This window comes from Bombyx mandarina, chromosome 09 (genome assembly GCF_030267445.1).
Source record: "Bombyx mandarina strain Sakado chromosome 09, ASM3026744v2".
Lineage (NCBI taxonomy): Eukaryota > Metazoa > Arthropoda > Insecta > Lepidoptera > Bombycidae > Bombyx > Bombyx mandarina.
The window spans coordinates 6,521,330-6,539,478 of record NC_143216.1 but is presented as its reverse complement, the minus strand read 5'-3'; the positions used below and the strand labels follow the sequence as shown (position 1 = coordinate 6,539,478).

At 34.7% G+C, this 18,149-nt stretch overlaps 3 protein-coding genes across 10 annotated transcripts in view; 1 reads left to right on the top strand and 2 right to left on the bottom strand.

Moving 5' to 3' along the window:
- The window catches only part of nAChRa4 (nicotinic acetylcholine receptor subunit alpha 4), a 33,950-nt gene extending 26,792 nt beyond the window's left edge, over positions 1 to 7,158 (top strand). Inside the window, 4 exon segments of the mRNA XM_028175275.2 lie at positions 1,875 to 2,001; positions 2,003 to 2,073; positions 3,836 to 4,058; positions 4,929 to 7,158. Of these exon segments, the coding sequence (XP_028031076.1) occupies positions 1,875 to 2,001; positions 2,003 to 2,073; positions 3,836 to 4,058; positions 4,929 to 5,123 (616 nt within the window). The 3' untranslated portion in view covers positions 5,124 to 7,158.
- On the bottom strand, positions 6,774 to 9,727 carry LOC114243691 (uncharacterized). The gene has a single exon (XM_089729720.1). The coding sequence runs from the start codon at positions 9,380 to 9,382 to the stop codon at positions 8,234 to 8,236; it is 1,149 nt and encodes a 382-aa protein (XP_089585846.1). The 5' UTR covers positions 9,383 to 9,727; the 3' UTR covers positions 6,774 to 8,233.
- An 88-nt stretch (positions 9,728 to 9,815) lies between these two features.
- drpr (multiple EGF like domains draper) overlaps positions 9,816 to 18,149 on the bottom strand; it is a 40,248-nt gene continuing 31,914 nt past the window's right edge. For 7 of the 8 annotated variants that reach the window (XM_089729717.1, XM_089729719.1, XM_089729711.1 and 4 more), the window contains 5 exons: positions 17,033 to 17,200; positions 15,410 to 15,568; positions 14,162 to 14,335; positions 12,721 to 12,846; positions 9,816 to 12,299 (listed from right to left, as the gene is read on the bottom strand). In XM_089729717.1, the coding sequence (XP_089585843.1) occupies positions 12,064 to 12,299; positions 12,721 to 12,846; positions 14,162 to 14,335; positions 15,410 to 15,568; positions 17,033 to 17,200 (863 nt within the window). In that variant the 3' untranslated portion in view covers positions 9,816 to 12,063. The remainder of the gene's footprint in view (positions 12,300 to 12,720; positions 12,847 to 14,161; positions 14,336 to 15,409; positions 15,569 to 17,032; positions 17,201 to 18,149) is intronic. The other variant, XM_089729718.1, reaches the window with a different exon arrangement.

The window sequence follows — 18,149 nt, the reverse complement described above, 5'->3', positions numbered from 1 at the left end:
GGCAACGGATATCATGATTTCTAAAGATATTCTGGACTAAATATTTAAAAAAAAACCTTTATACTTTAACGAATTTAAGGTACTATTTTATATACCTTTACTGCCTGTTACCTGCCCAAGTAACCACAATCGGAACTCTATAATCGCGGGTCGTTCTTACCTGTGTTGGAGACATACACAGAGAAACATTCAGCTTTTATAAAATAACGAAGGTCTGGCTGTCGCGGGCTCTTGGGCCATAACACTTGTCTTATTGATTCAATTTTATTTTGTGGCCACTCAGCTGAAGTTGTACATATTAGACTCTTTAAATTTTATCTTTCGTAAACTACGAAGTTTTATTATTCTTTTCAAAACGCTTAATTAGTGCTATTTATAAGTTTAAACGTCACTTAAGAAAAACCTTACTTTAATTGAGAAACATCAAACTGAAATCTTGACTTTTCATTGTTGGAGGATTTATTAGAATTAAGCAGATACTAACTTTAAAAGTAAAAATTTAAAACAATAATACACGCAAAATTAATCATCACGATTATTGACTGTTATAAAATCGAACACTAAGTACTAGATGTATTAATTTAACAAGATACATAAATAACAATTAAATGTAATCATAATATAAATAATCCAATATATGAAGAAAAAAACAATAAAAATTCACAATTACTACGTAATAAACGTAATATCGTCAACACAAAAGACGTAATATTCAGTGGATAAAGTAGTTTGATTTACTAGGCACGGCATTCAGTGGATGATCGGTTTGGACAGCTGCTCGGCGTTGTTCATTGAGGGACTGATTGTCTATTAGCCGACTAGAGGTATATTAGGCCAACATGGCCGCGCTATTTTATCGGGCATTATGTAAATTAACCACCGAGCCATTAGAATGGCTGCCTCATCTGCACAATTACTAAATTCTAAGCTGCATGAATTGAGTGCGCTTTAAAAGGATGACACTTAAGTTTTGTTTATTGCCTGATAATCGAAATTATGTCCATTAAAAATGTACGCTGATCAAGTGGACAGTAAAAGTATTAAAAGTACAAACTCGATCTAGAACTTTATGAGTAATTATAGTACAAAACCCGATATGCCCATTAATAAAATCACTATGTTTTATCTCCTTTGATCCTATTTGAAGCGGACTGTCCATGTAAGTGATATAATGCTGTGTAGTAGAAGGATACCTACAGAAATTGACTAAGGAAATGAAAATCCGATAAGATTATAAATTTCTCTTTAATATCAAAGTAATACAAATTGTCTAAAGATTTAATTGAAATCTTTTTTTGGACGTTTAACGCTATTTGCTAAAAATATATAAGAACAATAAGATCTAGTTTGTTTTGTTTTTTTATTTTTTTTTATTACCCGTGTAGGCAGACGAGTATACGGCCCACCTGATGGTAAGTGGTTACCGTCGCCCATGGACCTTAGCAATGCCAGGGGCAGAGCCAAGCCGCTGTCTACCGTTTCAATGTAATAACAATACGTTAATACCACTTAACCCAGCGGTCGGGGAACCGGGGTAATTACCCCAAATGGGGTAAAATGAAATTTTGGGGGGTAACAATGAAAAAAGTATATATTGAAGTGAAACTTCTTTAAAATGGTTGTCATTTCAAACTCGATGAAACGAAATGAAATGAAACGAAACAATAATATATTTTTTTTCGAAATAATCATGGGGGCTATAATTGAAAAATGCTAAAAAGAAGCGATTTCGCTTTTTTTTGTTCTTAGCGATAGGGTAATATTAACTTACACAAAAATATTTTGGGGTAATAATTAAAAAAGTTCCCCGACCGCTGACTCAACCAATTACTTTGTGTCATGGGCTAAACTAATTGAACTTGTTTTGTTTTTAGATCTCGTTACACTGCATGCGGTGTTGTGGTACGCTGCGGTGGGACAGCCAGACCCTTGTATCCGTATCGTCTGGCGGCAGCGGACGACGACTGCTGTGCGCCAGGCGCCTGGCCCCCACCTGCCGCACCCCCCCCCTCGACCGCTCACTCGGACGCCTAGCAAAGAAGACTTGACACACACCACATATTTAAATTCAGGGTAATCGTAGCCTATTTTATTTATTTTTATTACGCTTTTATTAGCCTCAGACGTATGTATGTTAGTATGTAACGGAAACTTTGAACATGATTTTGACCCCCCCAAAACGTTGGATTAACTCGAAATTTGGTATACTTATTAAGGACCAATGACAATTCAATATTTAAAAAAATATTGAAAAAATTGAAATTCAACAAAGGGGCCATCCATAAAGTACGTCACACGAATTTTAGGACTTTTGAACCCCTCCCCCCCTTCTTGTCACAGGTTGTCACATTTTTATAACCCCCCCCCCTCCTGATGTGACGTCACACATTTTTTAAATTTATGTATGTATTTAAAAATAATCGAGAGAAAACAGCTATTTTCATTTTTTACTTATTTTTATTAAATAATAATCTAATAAAATCAACATAAAGTCCAACATTTCATAAAACCGAAAAAACAAACGACTAGTTAGAAAATAATAAACGATTAATTATATTAATTAAAGATAAAAAACTTAATTATCGAGTGTCCATGGACTTTGGATCCACTCTTTTATATCAGCTATTACTGGTAAATCAGGCACTTCATTTTCGTTCTGAATTTGAACGTCAGGAACATCCTTAGTGTCGACATCATTCTCTTCCATCCATAAAGCATCGTCATCATTCATTAAACAGAGAATTTCTCGGGCACGTCTAGCCGCAATTCTTTGAGGACGAATTTTCGCTAAATTATTAATAAATATAGATCAATAAATATATATCAAAAAATTATTAATAAATATAGATCAGGTTTGTAAATTTTTAAAATTTTTAATTCACATACAAACTTTGCGTTTTAGTATTTTAAATTTTAACATGTGACGTCACAAAAGTATTGACCCCCCATGCCCCTTGTCACACGATGTCACACTTCGGTGATACCCCCCCCTCCCCATTAACGTGTGACGTACTTTATGGATGGCCCCTAAAAATAAATAAATAATAGTTTAAAAAATATAAAAAAATACGCTTTTATAGAGAATCCCACTAAAAATAGAAAATAAATCTTAATAAATTTTCATTCAAAGTAGGCAGTGTAAGAAAAAATGATTTTACTGTAAAAAAAGCGTGGGGTGCTTTTCAGGATATCATCAAAATAACCCTTCTACTCATATCTATTCATAAAATATTTATAACTACTTGATACCAAGCACCCCACGATTTTTTTTACAATAAAATATTTTTTCCTTACACTGTTTTTAATTGAAATTTATTAAGAGATATTTTTTAGTGGGATTTTCTATGAGTATTTTTTTTGTTTTTTTTATTATTATTTATTTTTATTGCATAGATAGTTGGACAAGCTCACAGTCCACCTGGTGTTAAGTGGTTACCGGAGCCCGCAGGCATCTACGACGTAAATGCCGCCACCCACCTTGAGTTATGAGTTCTAAGGTCTCAGTATAGTTAAAACGGCTGCCCCGCCCTTCAAACCAAAACGCATTACTGTTTCATGGCAGAAATAGGCACGATGGGGTAGGTACCCGTGCGGAGTCACAAGAGGTCCTACCACCAGTAGCCTGCATTAGAACTTAAATATTAGCATATTACTGTGTTAGTGGATTATGTTCTGTAACGTACGTGAGAATTTTTTTTTATTACCCTTGTAGGCAGATGAGCACACGGCCCACCTGATGGTGAGTGGTTACCGTCGCCCATGGACTTCAGCAATGCCAGGGGCAGAGCCGAGCCGCTGCCTACCACTAAATTAGTGATGGTTGTGACGTTTCTAGCATTGACAGCAATCGACTGGGCGGTAGTTGCATGCTGCACGGCTCGAGCGAGGTGGTGGGCGGCGGATTGGCCGGGGTGAGCGTGGAGGAGGAGATTCTGAGTCCGGTGCCGGATCCGCCGCCCGGCTTCAGTCACTCCGCGTGTCCGCCGGAGGTCCATCGAACCTGTTTCTGTGTTCGATTCATCGCTGAGCACACGAAAATGCTTGAAGATTCTACTAAGGTTTGTTATATGCAATAAACATCACACCCAAAACGTCGTAGCCTAAAGGACAATAAACCCGCTGTACATATTCGCGTCAAACAATGCGACTATGCTGGTATTCAAATTTCACAGGCAAAACACTATTCTTCTAAAGTAATATTAACGCACTTAACACATTTTCATGAATGGCTTTCGTGATGAAAGAATAACATCGAGTACAAACAATCAAAACCGGAAAAACGTAAATGTGCTAATTACCAATGGTAAGTCCGCAGCGGGTCAACGGAGTGTTACCATCCTATCTGTTTTTGCTGAAAAGTGTAATAGAATTGAGACTACGACCTCATATCCCAAGCTAGGTGAAACTGGCGGTGAGTGCCATTCGCGTTGTGATATAAATGGGATTCGACAAGGACCTAAAACCTAAGAGGAGAGAGGAGAGTAATAAGCACCTTCCAACAGATGCCACAATTTTTACGGACTTGTCTTATAAATTCTGCTTATTTCTGTTCTCTTTTTTCTTATTCATAATCAAGATTTATGAGAATCGAAATTAAATAATATGTATTATAATGAAACGGAATTATTCTCTAATAAATAAAATTATTACTTAACCCCTTTTGAGATCTATTTGGTAGGCAGCGGCTTGGCTCTGCCCCTGGCATTGCTGAAGTCCATGGGCGACGGTAACCACTCACCATCAGGTGGACCATATGCTCGTCTGCCTACAAGGGCAATAAAAAAGAAAAAAAACTTGATAGATTATATAATAAAGCAGTACTTTTTTCTAATAACTTTTTCAAAAAGGCGTTGGGAAATTACAATAGAGAAAAATAGCATTTAATAGTCTGTACTAACACGTTGCTTTGTATGCGGATGGAATTTTAGGTGAAAGAAGATTGGAAGTACGTGGCGATGGTTCTTGACAGACTGTTTCTGTGGATCTTTACACTGGCCGTTCTGGTTGGTACGGCTGGGATTATTCTTCAGGCCCCTACGCTGTACGATGACCGAGTGCCCATAGACAAGCATTTTAATCAGTACGCCACGTCCACCTTAGTACGGTGTCCACCTCCCGTATAGTAGTCGATATGTAAATCTCAACCTTCCTCGCTTTCGTATTTTACAAAGATGCGTACATTAATAACAATTTAAGTCTCTTTAATCTGACCTTTGTTACTCATGAAACGCTTTACTTGATCTTAACTGTCTTTCCAAATAATGACAGCTACTTTTTTTCGTCCAAGTCACTTTAGTATAATACATCCTTGTCTATACCAAGCTTAAAAAATAAACCGACTTAAAATGTATTTAGTTTGCGATTTCAATCAAATCTATTTATCCTAAAACAGAATATCTTTTATTTACCTAAAAAATATATTTAAATAAAATGTAATAAAAATTTGATTGTAAAACATCAAAACAAGAGAAGTGTCTAATTAAAACTTAATACTTTTACAGTTTAATCTCGCGTTTTTATTGTCATTATATTGTTTCGTACTTTTAGAATATTTTAGCTTTCGTAATCACGGCCGACCGTGAAACCGCGGGAACCCGCGAGTTTAAACCGTAAAAGTATTGATAATTACATCTACGACTCGTGAAAACCGAAGAAAATACTACAAGTGTGATTACAAATAGTATTATCTCTTCATTTGGTAATCTAGACATCGAAGTATTATTAATTTTTAGAATATATAAGTAAATCATTAGTCGCCTAGATTTAAATATTCATAATATTGCTCTTCTATTGTTTATATCGTGAGTACTGCATAAATGCTTGTTAACTATTTACGTAGCCATCTACATTTTGTGTCTCGAATAAGGAGTATTTTACACAGGAAACGTTTCTGGATTATGTACAGGCAATAATATTAGCACAGAAAACTCTATTATAATCATTAAATTAATTAAAATAAAAATAGTTCGTAATTTCGCGAACTACACTTTGTCGCCTCTGGATCACCTCGTCATATGTACAAGACGTTCGAATTCATACCATAGTTTCACGACATAAGATTTTTTTAAGGTAACACCCAGCATTCCAATAACAGGATTATGATATGATGGACTATTTATTGAGTTGCTTTGGTATAAAATCGTATCGCCTACGTCTTTCGTGAAACGTCTTCTTGTGTTTACTTGCAGATTCTCCATAAACAGCTAAAGTGTAAAATTCGTGGTGGTCCTTTCCTACAGTTATTTAAATAAGTATGGAATAATCTACCTTGCCGTCATCGAATATAATGTAATCTGTTTTTTTTTTAAATAACAATTGAATATTAAGCAATAATTAGTTGAATTCGTAAAAAACATAATCAAATGATTTCATGCTCCAAAAAAATTTTAACGATTTTTTTCTAGTTGTTAATTTTTTGCGTGCCAAAATAAAAGTAAAATTAGACGATAGACACAAAAATTTCTAGAATTGTTTAATTAATGTCTTCGTAAATAATATTTTAATTATTTCTATTTCCGTTGTCTTAAAATGACTTCAAACTCGACTGTTGCTCAATATTAACCTATTAAATACGTTACATAAACATATTTCAACATTGAAATTAGCAAGAGCAAATACTTTTTGGGAAAGCGAAGACAAAATTTAAGTCAAATATAAATTTATAAAAAAAAACTAAAAATCTTAATACTTTTAAAGGCATCTTCAACGACACTTATTGTGCCTGATTCGGACTGGAATTGAAAATAAAAATAACTCTAAATGAAACCTCTTAACACTTTTATAAAATGTATTTATTGTACAGAAATTAAAACAAAATTTAAAGGGCTGGATAAAAATTTAGTTTAAATATGTTAAGAGATACACCTTAAATAATATTATAAGGGACACACCAGTGAACAACTTTGGTGTGTAGATATATCTATTAGTATAAGACTAGTATTCTAAATTGTTGAAGATTCTAGGTACTAGTATAATATGCAAAAAAAATTAGTAAGTATCGGTGCATAGTTAAGCAAAATTGAATTCTACGGTGAGAAACATAAGTGGCAGAGCGCATTGACACGTCTTAGAGTAGCGAAGCTCAATTGGTAGACGTGTAAGTTTGTAATTATGTATTTACATAAAATATTGTTAATAAAACCGTTACATATACATAGATTTAATTGTGTTTTAATTAATTATCCCATTATTTTAATAAGAACGAATAACGCAACATACTGTCTGCACTTTTATCACATTACTTTCCTTCCTGATTTGTAAATATGTATAATGTAATAGTGATCTTATTTACCATAGCTTCCGAACGTGGAGTTAGTAGTGGAGTAGATAGGATATTGTAACCTTGCTTGTGCTTCATAGAACTCTTTTTATTTTTACGAAATAAGGCAATTCATTCATTTTTTTACTGCAATTGGGTGGAGAAGCTCTCGGCCTACTTAGAGTTAAGTGGTTACCGGAGTCCATAGACATCAATAACGTAAATTCTACCACCACTATGAAAAATAAGTCTCATGTTTATAGTACAACGGCTACCCCTCTTCAAATCGAAACGCATACCTAATTCTTTCACGGCCGAAATAGACGGGGTGGTAGTACCTGCCCGTGCGGGCTCACAAGATATCCCTACCATTAGTAGTGATGAAATCAGATATGTACCTTTTCTACTACTATTGTCAACCGATTAAATATTTTTTCAAGAGCAAGTTATCCGTTCGCATCTTTGCTTCGTTTGAATACTTTCTCTTAAAATTTGTAAAATTTGAAACGAAAACAGTTTTTTTTTCACACAGCCTCATGATAATTCAGCCATTTTCCTCAAAATCTTTTTCTTCTCTTTCAACTAATAAAAAAAGTTTCAAAATCAGTTCTCAGATTTAAAAAAAATAAGCAAAGCAACAAAGCCAGACAGCGGCTTTTTTAAAATTATTTAGAGGCTAGGAAAAAGATTGACGAACTTTATTGTATTTATTATACTATTTTCCAAATATGTACCTACGTTTTTTTAAATTTTGGAAATTCAAAAATCTTGTCTTTGCCGGTTATTATTCATTATGGCACAATTCGATCTTAGAGACAATATTAGTATTCTTGAATAGCTGGAAAATCTGTGTTTTTTTCACAACAATTTGAACAAAGAGTCACTTAAATATATTTTTACAACATTTTCGATATATACTACATTTTTTTTAATTATTTGTTATTTTAAAAATACCCATTTAAGTACGTACGATTATCAAAATATGGAGGGCGCATCCTCTACCTTATTAGATAGAGCATTAAACAGTGATTTGGAAAAACTTCCCTCTTTGATTATTTTTTCTGCGCTACTGGCCGCTTCATCTCTTGCATGCTTGTCATTAGGAGAGAAATCGAAAAATCCACCATAATCATTTAGACTATCGTCCGCTTTAGTTAGTGTTCCTTCTGTGGTAGTCGCAAATTTAAATGTCGTTAATTTACTTATTATATTCGAGGTCGGAATTGCAGTTGTTGTAAAATGTTCAGTAGACGATGCTAGTGCTATTGTAGTTCTTTGTAAGCCTTTGGAAGATTTACTTGGTATGTCAATAGAACTCAAGTTTTTTCCGCTTTGAATTTCACTTAATGCGGTAACGATGGTTGAAGGTGTTATTGATGAGTTTATTGTATCGAACGGTAATGTACTATTTTCCGATAAGCTATTCGTAATATTTTGAGCTAGATCTTTAAGAGTAACAGGATGTTTGGCACTTTCCATGAGTGTTTTTAACTCTTGTAACTGTTCCGATTCTTCTTTTTCCCAATCTTGGAGTCGTTTTTCTATTTCCTTAAGCGTATTGTTTGTTTCGATTTGGAACTTTGCCACAATATCATCAATTTCGCTTGTATCGGAAGAATTGCCGTCTTTGGCAAACTTAATATTTTTAGACTTCGCTGCAATTTTTGATTTTATTTCTGAAGAAGCATTCTTCACGGAATCCACTTTAGGCTTTTGTAAAACGAGAGCATCCTTAACGTCATTATGTTCTATTTTTTCTAATTGTACACGTACGTCCTTGGATATGCCGTCAAGGTCTTCTTTCACAAATTTATCAACATTATTCAAGCGTCGTGATTCATTCAATAACAAATTCTTTATGTCGTTTATCTTCTTATTCTTGTTTTTTCCGGTGTTTTTAAAGATCGTTCCATCAACGATTTTTTGGTGTCGTCTAGGATTCTCGGTGTCCTTAAATGTCGCCCTACTTTTTCTGTCAAGATTCTTATTATTAAGTGGCTTAACATTTTGATTACCACATTTAGGTTTATAAAAGTAGGGTAAATTTCCAGAGTCCACTTCATTTTTCATAGCTTCTACGGTGCAATCTATTGTTTGTCTGGCATCCGACACAACATCATTCATCAGCTTACCAAAATTCTTATTTACTGAACGCGTAGGTCCTTGAAATTCACCAAAAAACACGGCACTGGTCTGAAAAATGTCGTGATAACTATGAAATATTTTCACGATTTACATTTTGCTTATGAAACAATGAATTACACTGTGTAAACATTATTAACTTACATGAATTATCAAAGTACTAAACAATATAACTGTTTTCTTCATGATGCACTCACTACACTACTACACTACATTTAGTCGCTAAATCTTGCAGACTTGTCAGTAACGAACGGATACTCATTAGTTTCCGTAAGTTCTGTGCACATATTTGCCATCTGTAAGTCCATTATCCAAATTAAATCCGAACACTTGTCTCAATATTTGTTAACATTTAAATGTTAATGCGTACATATATGAGAATGTGAGTAAAGTTATAGAATAAAAGATAGTGAAATAAGTGAAATCATTTATTTTTTACATAATAATATAAATTATAATATCACATTCAACCTTATCGATAAAAAAGTTGATTAATAAAACTGCTTTGAAAACATGAAACACAAGTGAATGAAACATAAGCGAATTAGTTTCATTTTAATTCATTAAAGAAATCATCATAAATTTCTTTTTCTTTTTATTCATTGCGATAAATAGTTAACAGATATTTTTTTTTAGAATTAAGTTTCTTTCATAACACCCTAATAGATATAAAATTTAGTTTAATATTTTTGAGAAATCTATTAAAGCTCTCCATTGCTTTCAATTGACACTTATTGAGCAAAGTTTCGAACACTTTAATTTGAGTCCTTTTATCAACTTTTTTTTTACTATTTTATTTTATTATATTTATTTATACTATAAATACTTCATTTCATCATGTTAATATAATTCTGAACTTAATTACTCACGTAATAACGCGCACAACATTACAGCTGATAAAATGCGTAACATAATAAATTTATATAGGTTTGTATAGTTTTAAAGTTTTTATAAAATTAATAACATATTTAAAAAAATTAAAACTGTCAACACAATATTAATGAAAAAAAAAACATGCACATCGATATATTAGAAAATTTATGTATCAATATAACTCATAAAAAACAGTGAAAGGAATGGTGGTTTCCGAAAAATGATCTAGTGTTGGCATATAAATAAATGTACATTTTACTAAGTCTAAATACATTTTTTTTAAATACAAATTGTCTCAAAATAACTAGAAAATATTTTGTTTGTTTTTCAACTGCATTATTGAGTTAGAATTATGAAAACGTTCATTCGAAGTAAATATATTCATCGGTGTCATGTCACGAGCACATGAGAACTCTTAAAAATACGTAAATTATAAATCTTAATCTTATCCTACGATAGTTTAGTAGTCAAACATTGAAAATTTCGAAAAATATTATATTGTAATACTAGAACACTTAAAGTTTTTGTAAAAAAAATACATTTATAAAACAGTTCTATCGATATGTATTTACTAGTGTTTTTCTTACTTTAACAACCATAGTTTTTTTTTTACCAAACAGCATCAATCATAAATAACTGCCATAACTTTAGTTTTTTAATTTCATAAGAAAGCAAACTGTTCACAAAAATAAGATTCAGAGATTGTTTTTTTAATGAATAAAAATAGTGATAATTTATTTTTTGGATACAAATTAATCAATTTCTTTTAATAAAATATATTAAATATCAAAATTAAAATTTTCACTACAACTTGATGTTATTAAGGACATATTATCCAAAAATAAGAGATTAAAATTTGTAAAGCCTATAACTAAATTAACAGTTTTGTTATATAAGAACAATCCCTATTTAATTTATGCATATATCTGAACGTTCCAAAAGTATGTAACGAAAAGTAAAATTGTAATTTATAAAAAATATAATATTTCGCTGCCTTTAAATAAAAGTAAAGCTCCAATATGATTCAATTAAAAAATAATTAAATCTAACATACGTAGTTTTCCTTACGCGTCTCATTTTCTTACATCCTGTTGTTCTCTGTACAAATATTTCATAACCAATACTGTAACTAAAATACATAGTAAAGTGTTAATCACATGATCAAAATATCTCGACATTAAAGTTCGAATATCCAGTTTTATTTTAAAACAACGTTTCTTCGTTTCTGTGAAGACGATTTTCTATCAAAATTCAAAAGTTTCAATTATAATTTACCTAAAATCAGTCGACAGTCCACCATACTTCATAAATGTATGATGTCATCAGAGCCTTAAAGTCGGATTATTGTTTTTAAATCACTATTTTTGGTATAGAAGGCGAATGTACTGTTGGCTTGATGGCAGTAATCATAAGCCAGGGCGACGGTCGAGCAGCTGCCTATTACAATATTCGTCTCATGTAGGACTAAAACATATTGATTTTAGGCATTGTAATCACTTAAGTCTAATCTTCGATAATTAACGCTACTTATGAGAATTAGAAAAATACTTAGCGGAGCTTTTTCCTAAATTTTATCGTTAGCTTTTTCATGGTGTTTCTTTGAAATTAATTTTCCATTTTAATTCAATGGTAAAATTATAGGGTAGTATAGCATTATGTGCTCAGAAGCAAAAAAAAGTGTAATGTAAAGATATAAAATGAAAGCGCTCTATTGATAAATTGAAAAAATGGATATTCGATCTTTTCGCTTCGTTATATTCCGGGTTATTTACTATTGAGTTCTGAGCACATCACGGTGTTGATGTTTCGTCGTCGCTGAGATTCTGTAGGGCGGCGGGCGGGTTGGGGGGCGGGGTGGTGGCGCGGCGCGGCAGGGGCGGGATGGGCGGCGTCGCGGCGTCGCCGTTAGAGCTGGACGACGCCGAGGACTGCGCGTTGGACGCGGACAATCCGTTCGGCATCCGGTGATAGTGAGGCTTCCATTTGTTGGCCGGCGGCGTGTAGTTGAGATGATCGTATTCGATTTCTAAGAATAAAGACGATTAGTTATAAACAATTGCTTTTCTATAATGAATATGAGTGATATCTCCCAGCTTTGACGTGCTAACATAAAAAAAACAAGCGTTTATGCTTTGCTTTTTATAGCCAATATAGGCTCAACTGTTAATCGGCCCATAGACATTTAAATGTGAACTGCCCCCGTTGGGACACATAATTAAGGTCTCGGTTGCGGTATAACACACAAACCGGAGCACACTTTTATATATCACGGCCTTTCCATTCTGTATGAAAACCTTTTTTTTCTACGTTAGTACTTTACAAAAGACAATTTTCTTTTTCATGTCGAGAACAATCAACTTATGCCCTGTATTTTCGTCTTGTTAAAGCAAAACATTAATAAGAAAAAAAAAACGTATTTTTATTAAATATTTCAAAAAAGTGCTCACCATATCCTTCTTTGTGTTTGATTTCATCATAAACATGATCCAATTTGTTGTCTTCAACGTACTGATACAGGTTGGGGTTATTGGCATCGGCATCTTTGTTCTTTATAGAAGACATGGGGTCATACGCTAAAAGTAAAATCCCAAAATAATATATGTACATAGTTTAAAAACAAAAATACTTGCTCAAATAGCAAACCGAAGTAATAATTGTGGAGGTTTAACGACGGAAGAAAGATATTCAACCGAGCGGTTGATATTGCTCGGTAGACCGACGGGCCGAATGTTGTATTGTAAATATATCCAAGCTTATCTTAAAAATTTCGTAAGTGAGATTCAGGCATCTGTCAAATATCTTGTGTTGTATGATGGCTAACGCCACATAATTAATTTCATCTTTTTTATTTTGTTGATAATAATCAAGATTTTTTATTGCTTACTAGCTGACCCGACAGACTTCGTAGTGCCTCAATCGATAAATAGAAGACCGACGGGGGACACATCAAAGGAAAAACAAAATTGTTATTTTTATTTAATTTCGAACATTTTCATATTTATCTACCTTTTAAACCTTCCCTGGACTTTCACAAATAATTCAAGACCAAAATTAGCCAAATCGGTCCAGTATATAGATATGGGTGGACGAGCTCACAGCCCACCTGGTGTTAAGTGGTTACTGGAGCCCATAGACATCTACAACGTAAATGCGTATAGTTACAACGTCTTTTCAGCCCTTCAAACCGAATCGCATTACTGCTTCACCGCAGAAATAGGCGGGACGGTGGTACCTACTCGCGCGGACACACAAGAGATCCTACCACCAAATTATAATTTTGCAGGTTTGATTATTATTACACGATGTTATTCCTTCACCATGGAAGTCAATCATGAAAATTTGTTGAGTACGTATTTCATTCGATAAATTGGTACCCGCCTGTAGGATTCGAACACTGTTGCATCGCTCAACACGAATGCACCGGACGTCTTATTCTTTAGGCCACGAGCAAAGATATAATACTATTATACTGACATCGGTTCTTAATGCGTGTACAAATTCAAGTTAATCAGACGTCTTGAAGTTTGTAAAAACGACAATTAAAAATTCCATTACATACAAACAAACATACGCACATACCAATTTAATAAAATGATGTTAATAAATAAAAACAGAGATGTAAAAAAACTGAGAATAAAACTTTTCTCCTATCCGAAAAAAAAAACCATCACTGAAAAATAGACCGCATTCCACCATTTTTTACAACTTCGTGGATGGTGTTCTTACATGAAGCTTCTGTTTGTGCACATTTAAGAACAAGATAGGCTACCATAGCCATATTAGAGCGCATAAGAGGCGCGGACATTAGCTTTTAAGTTATTAAACCGAAAATTTTGGTCGCCGTGGCCGAAACTGGCTTGGAACTATGAAATAAATTCCCTAACTAACCATCGTTCGACGCTGTTGCCTTCATCCTCAGCTTCTCTATGGTCGTGTTGGATAGTTTAGTCCCGGTGCCCAGGTTGTTCACAATGTGAGTCGCGTTGTTCAGTAAGCTCGCCGAGTCGTCGCTCCTAGTCGACCCTTGGTACGAGTACACCGGGTTATCGAAATGTTGTTGTTCTGTTGAAAAACGATATCACATATAACTTAAACAATACTAGAATAACCAGTTGGTGACTTTTTAGCGGAAACGCGAGGAGTGAAGTTGTGCGATTTGTTTTATTTTGTCTATTTAGTGTTTCTTCAGGTTTAAATGTGTAATAATGATGGTTTATTAACTGTTTAGTATCTGTGAAAGTGCACAAATGCGGTAAAATGAAACAAAGCCACTGGACGTAACTTCTCGGGATCCTCGAAAAAGTCCTCAGAAAAAATCTCAATAAATGACCACCATTTTACTGAGATTGTATTTCATCCCATATCATCTCATCTCATTTTATTTAATTTCATCTCAGTTGATTAATGTATCAATTAATCATCTTCATTTCGTTTCATTTCATTTCACTCCATATTATCATTTTTCACAAAAATAAGAATATAAATTAAAATAAGACTTGACCTTAAAGTTTTAGTTACCAGGTCATAAAATCCCTTAAAAAAAGAAAAAGAATAACCGGTTTATATTATTCTTGTATCTAAGCAGGTCTAGGGACCGAGCCCCGTGCTTCATGTGAATGTATTGGTTTAAACTTGTAAAACATTTTCACCATAGTTTCTTATGAATAGTGTATCCAGTACAGTAGTAGTAGTACCATACCAGTGGACGGGCAGACCACAAAGGCGCCATGATGTCGCCACGTGAATACCATTCCTCTGAGATACGAGGTTGAAGTCGATGATTGCTCTGTGGTAGCAATACACAAGACGGTGTCTATCTAACCTGGTATTTCACAATATCCTCTTTATTTTACTTGTCGTTGCATTGACATGTTCAATAGAAATTTAGCATGAGTTTTAGCACAGGTGGCAGCCTGCTTGACGTCAACCCTCATTGAGTTATATCTGTAGTAGTATGTCCATTGCAACGTGCCTTAAAGGGCGATATTTTCTGATTCTTCTTTTGGTATTTATTTTACTTCATCCGTTTTTTATTGTGATTTTCTTTTGATTATTATATACATCTGACCACACGCCCCGCCACCAGTGAGTCCGCCCGGGTGAGTTTGACCACGCGAAGGGGTCGCATGTACCCACCTGGCTGCGAGTGCGGGTCCGCCGTGTACACGACGTGCGCGATCTCGCGCTTCAGGTTCTTGACTCGGTTGCGGTAGTACAGCAACACGAGGACGATGGCGGCGGCGCAAAGCAGTGCCAATATGATCACGACCGCTATCAGACCGCTGTTCGATCCTGCTGCGGATACAAATTTAAAACATTATTAGACATTTAGCCCACCGAGTTTCTCGCCGGATCTTCTCAGTGGGTCGCGTTTCCAATCCGGTGACAGATCCTTTTTTTTTCTCATTGCTTAAATGGGTAGACGAGCTCACAACCCCATCTGGTGTTAAGCGGTTACTAAAGCCCATAGACATCTACGACGTAAACGCGCCACCCACCTTGAGATATAAGTTCTAAGGTCTCAAGTATAGTTACAACGGCTGCCCCGGCCTTCAAAACGAAACACATTACTGCTTCACGGCAGAAATAGGCAGGGTGATGGTACCTACCGGCGCGGCTTCACAAGAGGTCCTACCACCAGTAAATTCTGATTCAGTAATTCTGCGAAGCACTGCTCTTGCTACGACTAGTGTTGTCAACACCCCGGTTTGAGCTTCGTGAGCTCACCTACACGTCAAGGCGAAGCTGAAATAGCCTCTAAGGTTATCAGCATAGGTAGAAAAAAAATTAGACATTATTCGTAATTAATAAATTGCGTGTACGCAGGGAGACAATAATTATTGATGAATTGAAATGTAAAAAAATTAAAACTCAATTACTATCGTGTAATGAAGACAATTTGTAAACCCGTTCAGTTAAATACAAATATTCTGCTGCAGAACGGTCTGGTTTGAAGGGTATAAGTACAGCCACAATTAATTGAAATTTCAGTATTACATCTCAGGGTTATGATGTCTATGGTCTCCAACGACCACTCTACGCGAAGCAGTAGGTGAGTTAGTTCACACATCGACGCTGTAATGTGTCGAATACACAGTTATACACTAATTTAATACATATCTAGTACAGTAAGTTAATAAAGTTTTCTAAGCAGGTTAACTGTGATATCTTGTAAGTTAATTATTCCCTAGTCTCCTAACATTAAAAAGGTATTTGTTACGTAACTCAAATGATCGGGATATGTGAAACACCGCACTCGAAACAGCTAGTGACGTCATCAAATATTTTCCCTTTTTGTTTTCTTCAAAAAATCAATACGTAAAGGACAATGCCCATTTGTGCCCCAGAAATGCCCAGATAAAGTATATTACAAGATTGCTCTAATAAATAAAAATTAGAATTATGTTGTTAATTTTAAATCATATGAAGCACTGGATAAAAAAATTTAAAAAATAAGACTTCTTATTGACATTGCAGTACGTATCGTCGTTTTAATCATTAACTCATGCTTTATTTATTAAGTTCCTAGTGAAAAACTAATAGCAGTGCTGTCTGTAAACGATAAAATGTATAAAAACCAGTAGGAAGTTATCATGTTTAATGTCCAATATCTTTTGAACCTGTGCTTTATATGACATTAAATCTAGATATCATATAAATACTGTTAAAAAGTTATCATATGACACAGAGCTGCAATTTGGGCATGCTGACTTTCAGCTCCATACTAATATGGGCATGGTACTTTGTTCGAATACTCGCCTTTAGCTTCTCCTATAACGACGGCCTCGCTGGCGTGCTGGTCGCAGCCTTCGCCGATGAAGCCGCGCTGACACACGCAGCCCCGCACCGGGTCGCACACCCAGTTCCCGGCCGACGGACAGTTGCACGCCTCCATGCAGTGGTCGCCGAAGTACCCCTCCGGGCAGACTGCGAGCCAAATTAGAAACTAACGATTGATACGCGCGTTAATTTTTTTTAAAGGGATTTTATGACCTTATAACTAAGACCTTTAGGTCATGTCTTATTTTAATTTATATTCTTATTTTTATGAAAAATGATAACACAAAGTGAAATGAAATGAAAAGATGATTGGTTTGAGACATTAATCAACTCGGATGAAATTAAATTAAATGGGATGAGATTATATGGGATGAATATAATCTCAGTAATATGGTGGGCATTTACTGAGACTTTTTCAGTGGATCCCGAGAAGTTACGTCCAGCAACTTTGTTTTATTTTTCCACATATGTGCCCTTTCACAGATACTAAATAGTTAATAAACCACCGTTATTACACATTTAAACCTGAAGAAACACTAAATAGATAAAATAAAATAAATCACACAACTTCACTCCTCGCGTTCCCGCCAAAAAGTCATACGCGCGTTAGGATGCTCTATAACAGGGCTGTCCAAAAACATATAATCGATCTTCTTTTTCTCCACCTTATCCCACCAGTTGGGGTCGGCACAGCGAATTTTTCTATTCTATTTTCTTCTATCAGCCGTCATCTCAACACTCACTTCTCTCTCTCTCTCATATCATCATTCACATACTCCATCCTTGCATTCTTCGGTCGACCTCTTCCCCCTCTTCCTTGCACTACCATGTCCATACATCTCATAGTCACATGCCTCTTCTCTCTACACAACACATGTCTACACCACGCTAACCGTCCGCTCTTTAATTTGTTAATTGTCGGAGCTACTTTCTTACTTCCTCTGATATATTTATATACTTAAAAACATATACATAATCAATATTTGGTATAATTTATCTTTATTCTTGTAACATTCCATTCCCATGATATCATTCCCGGAAATTCCCGGAAAGTATGTTGTTTTCGAAAATATTATTTTCTGCGGCCCTCCGGCTT

Excerpts from the sequence above, each read along its gene's own strand:
- LOC114243691 (XM_089729720.1), bottom strand. The coding sequence starts at position 9,382 with ATGAATGATGTTGTGTCGGATGCCAGACAAACAATAGATTGCACCGTA.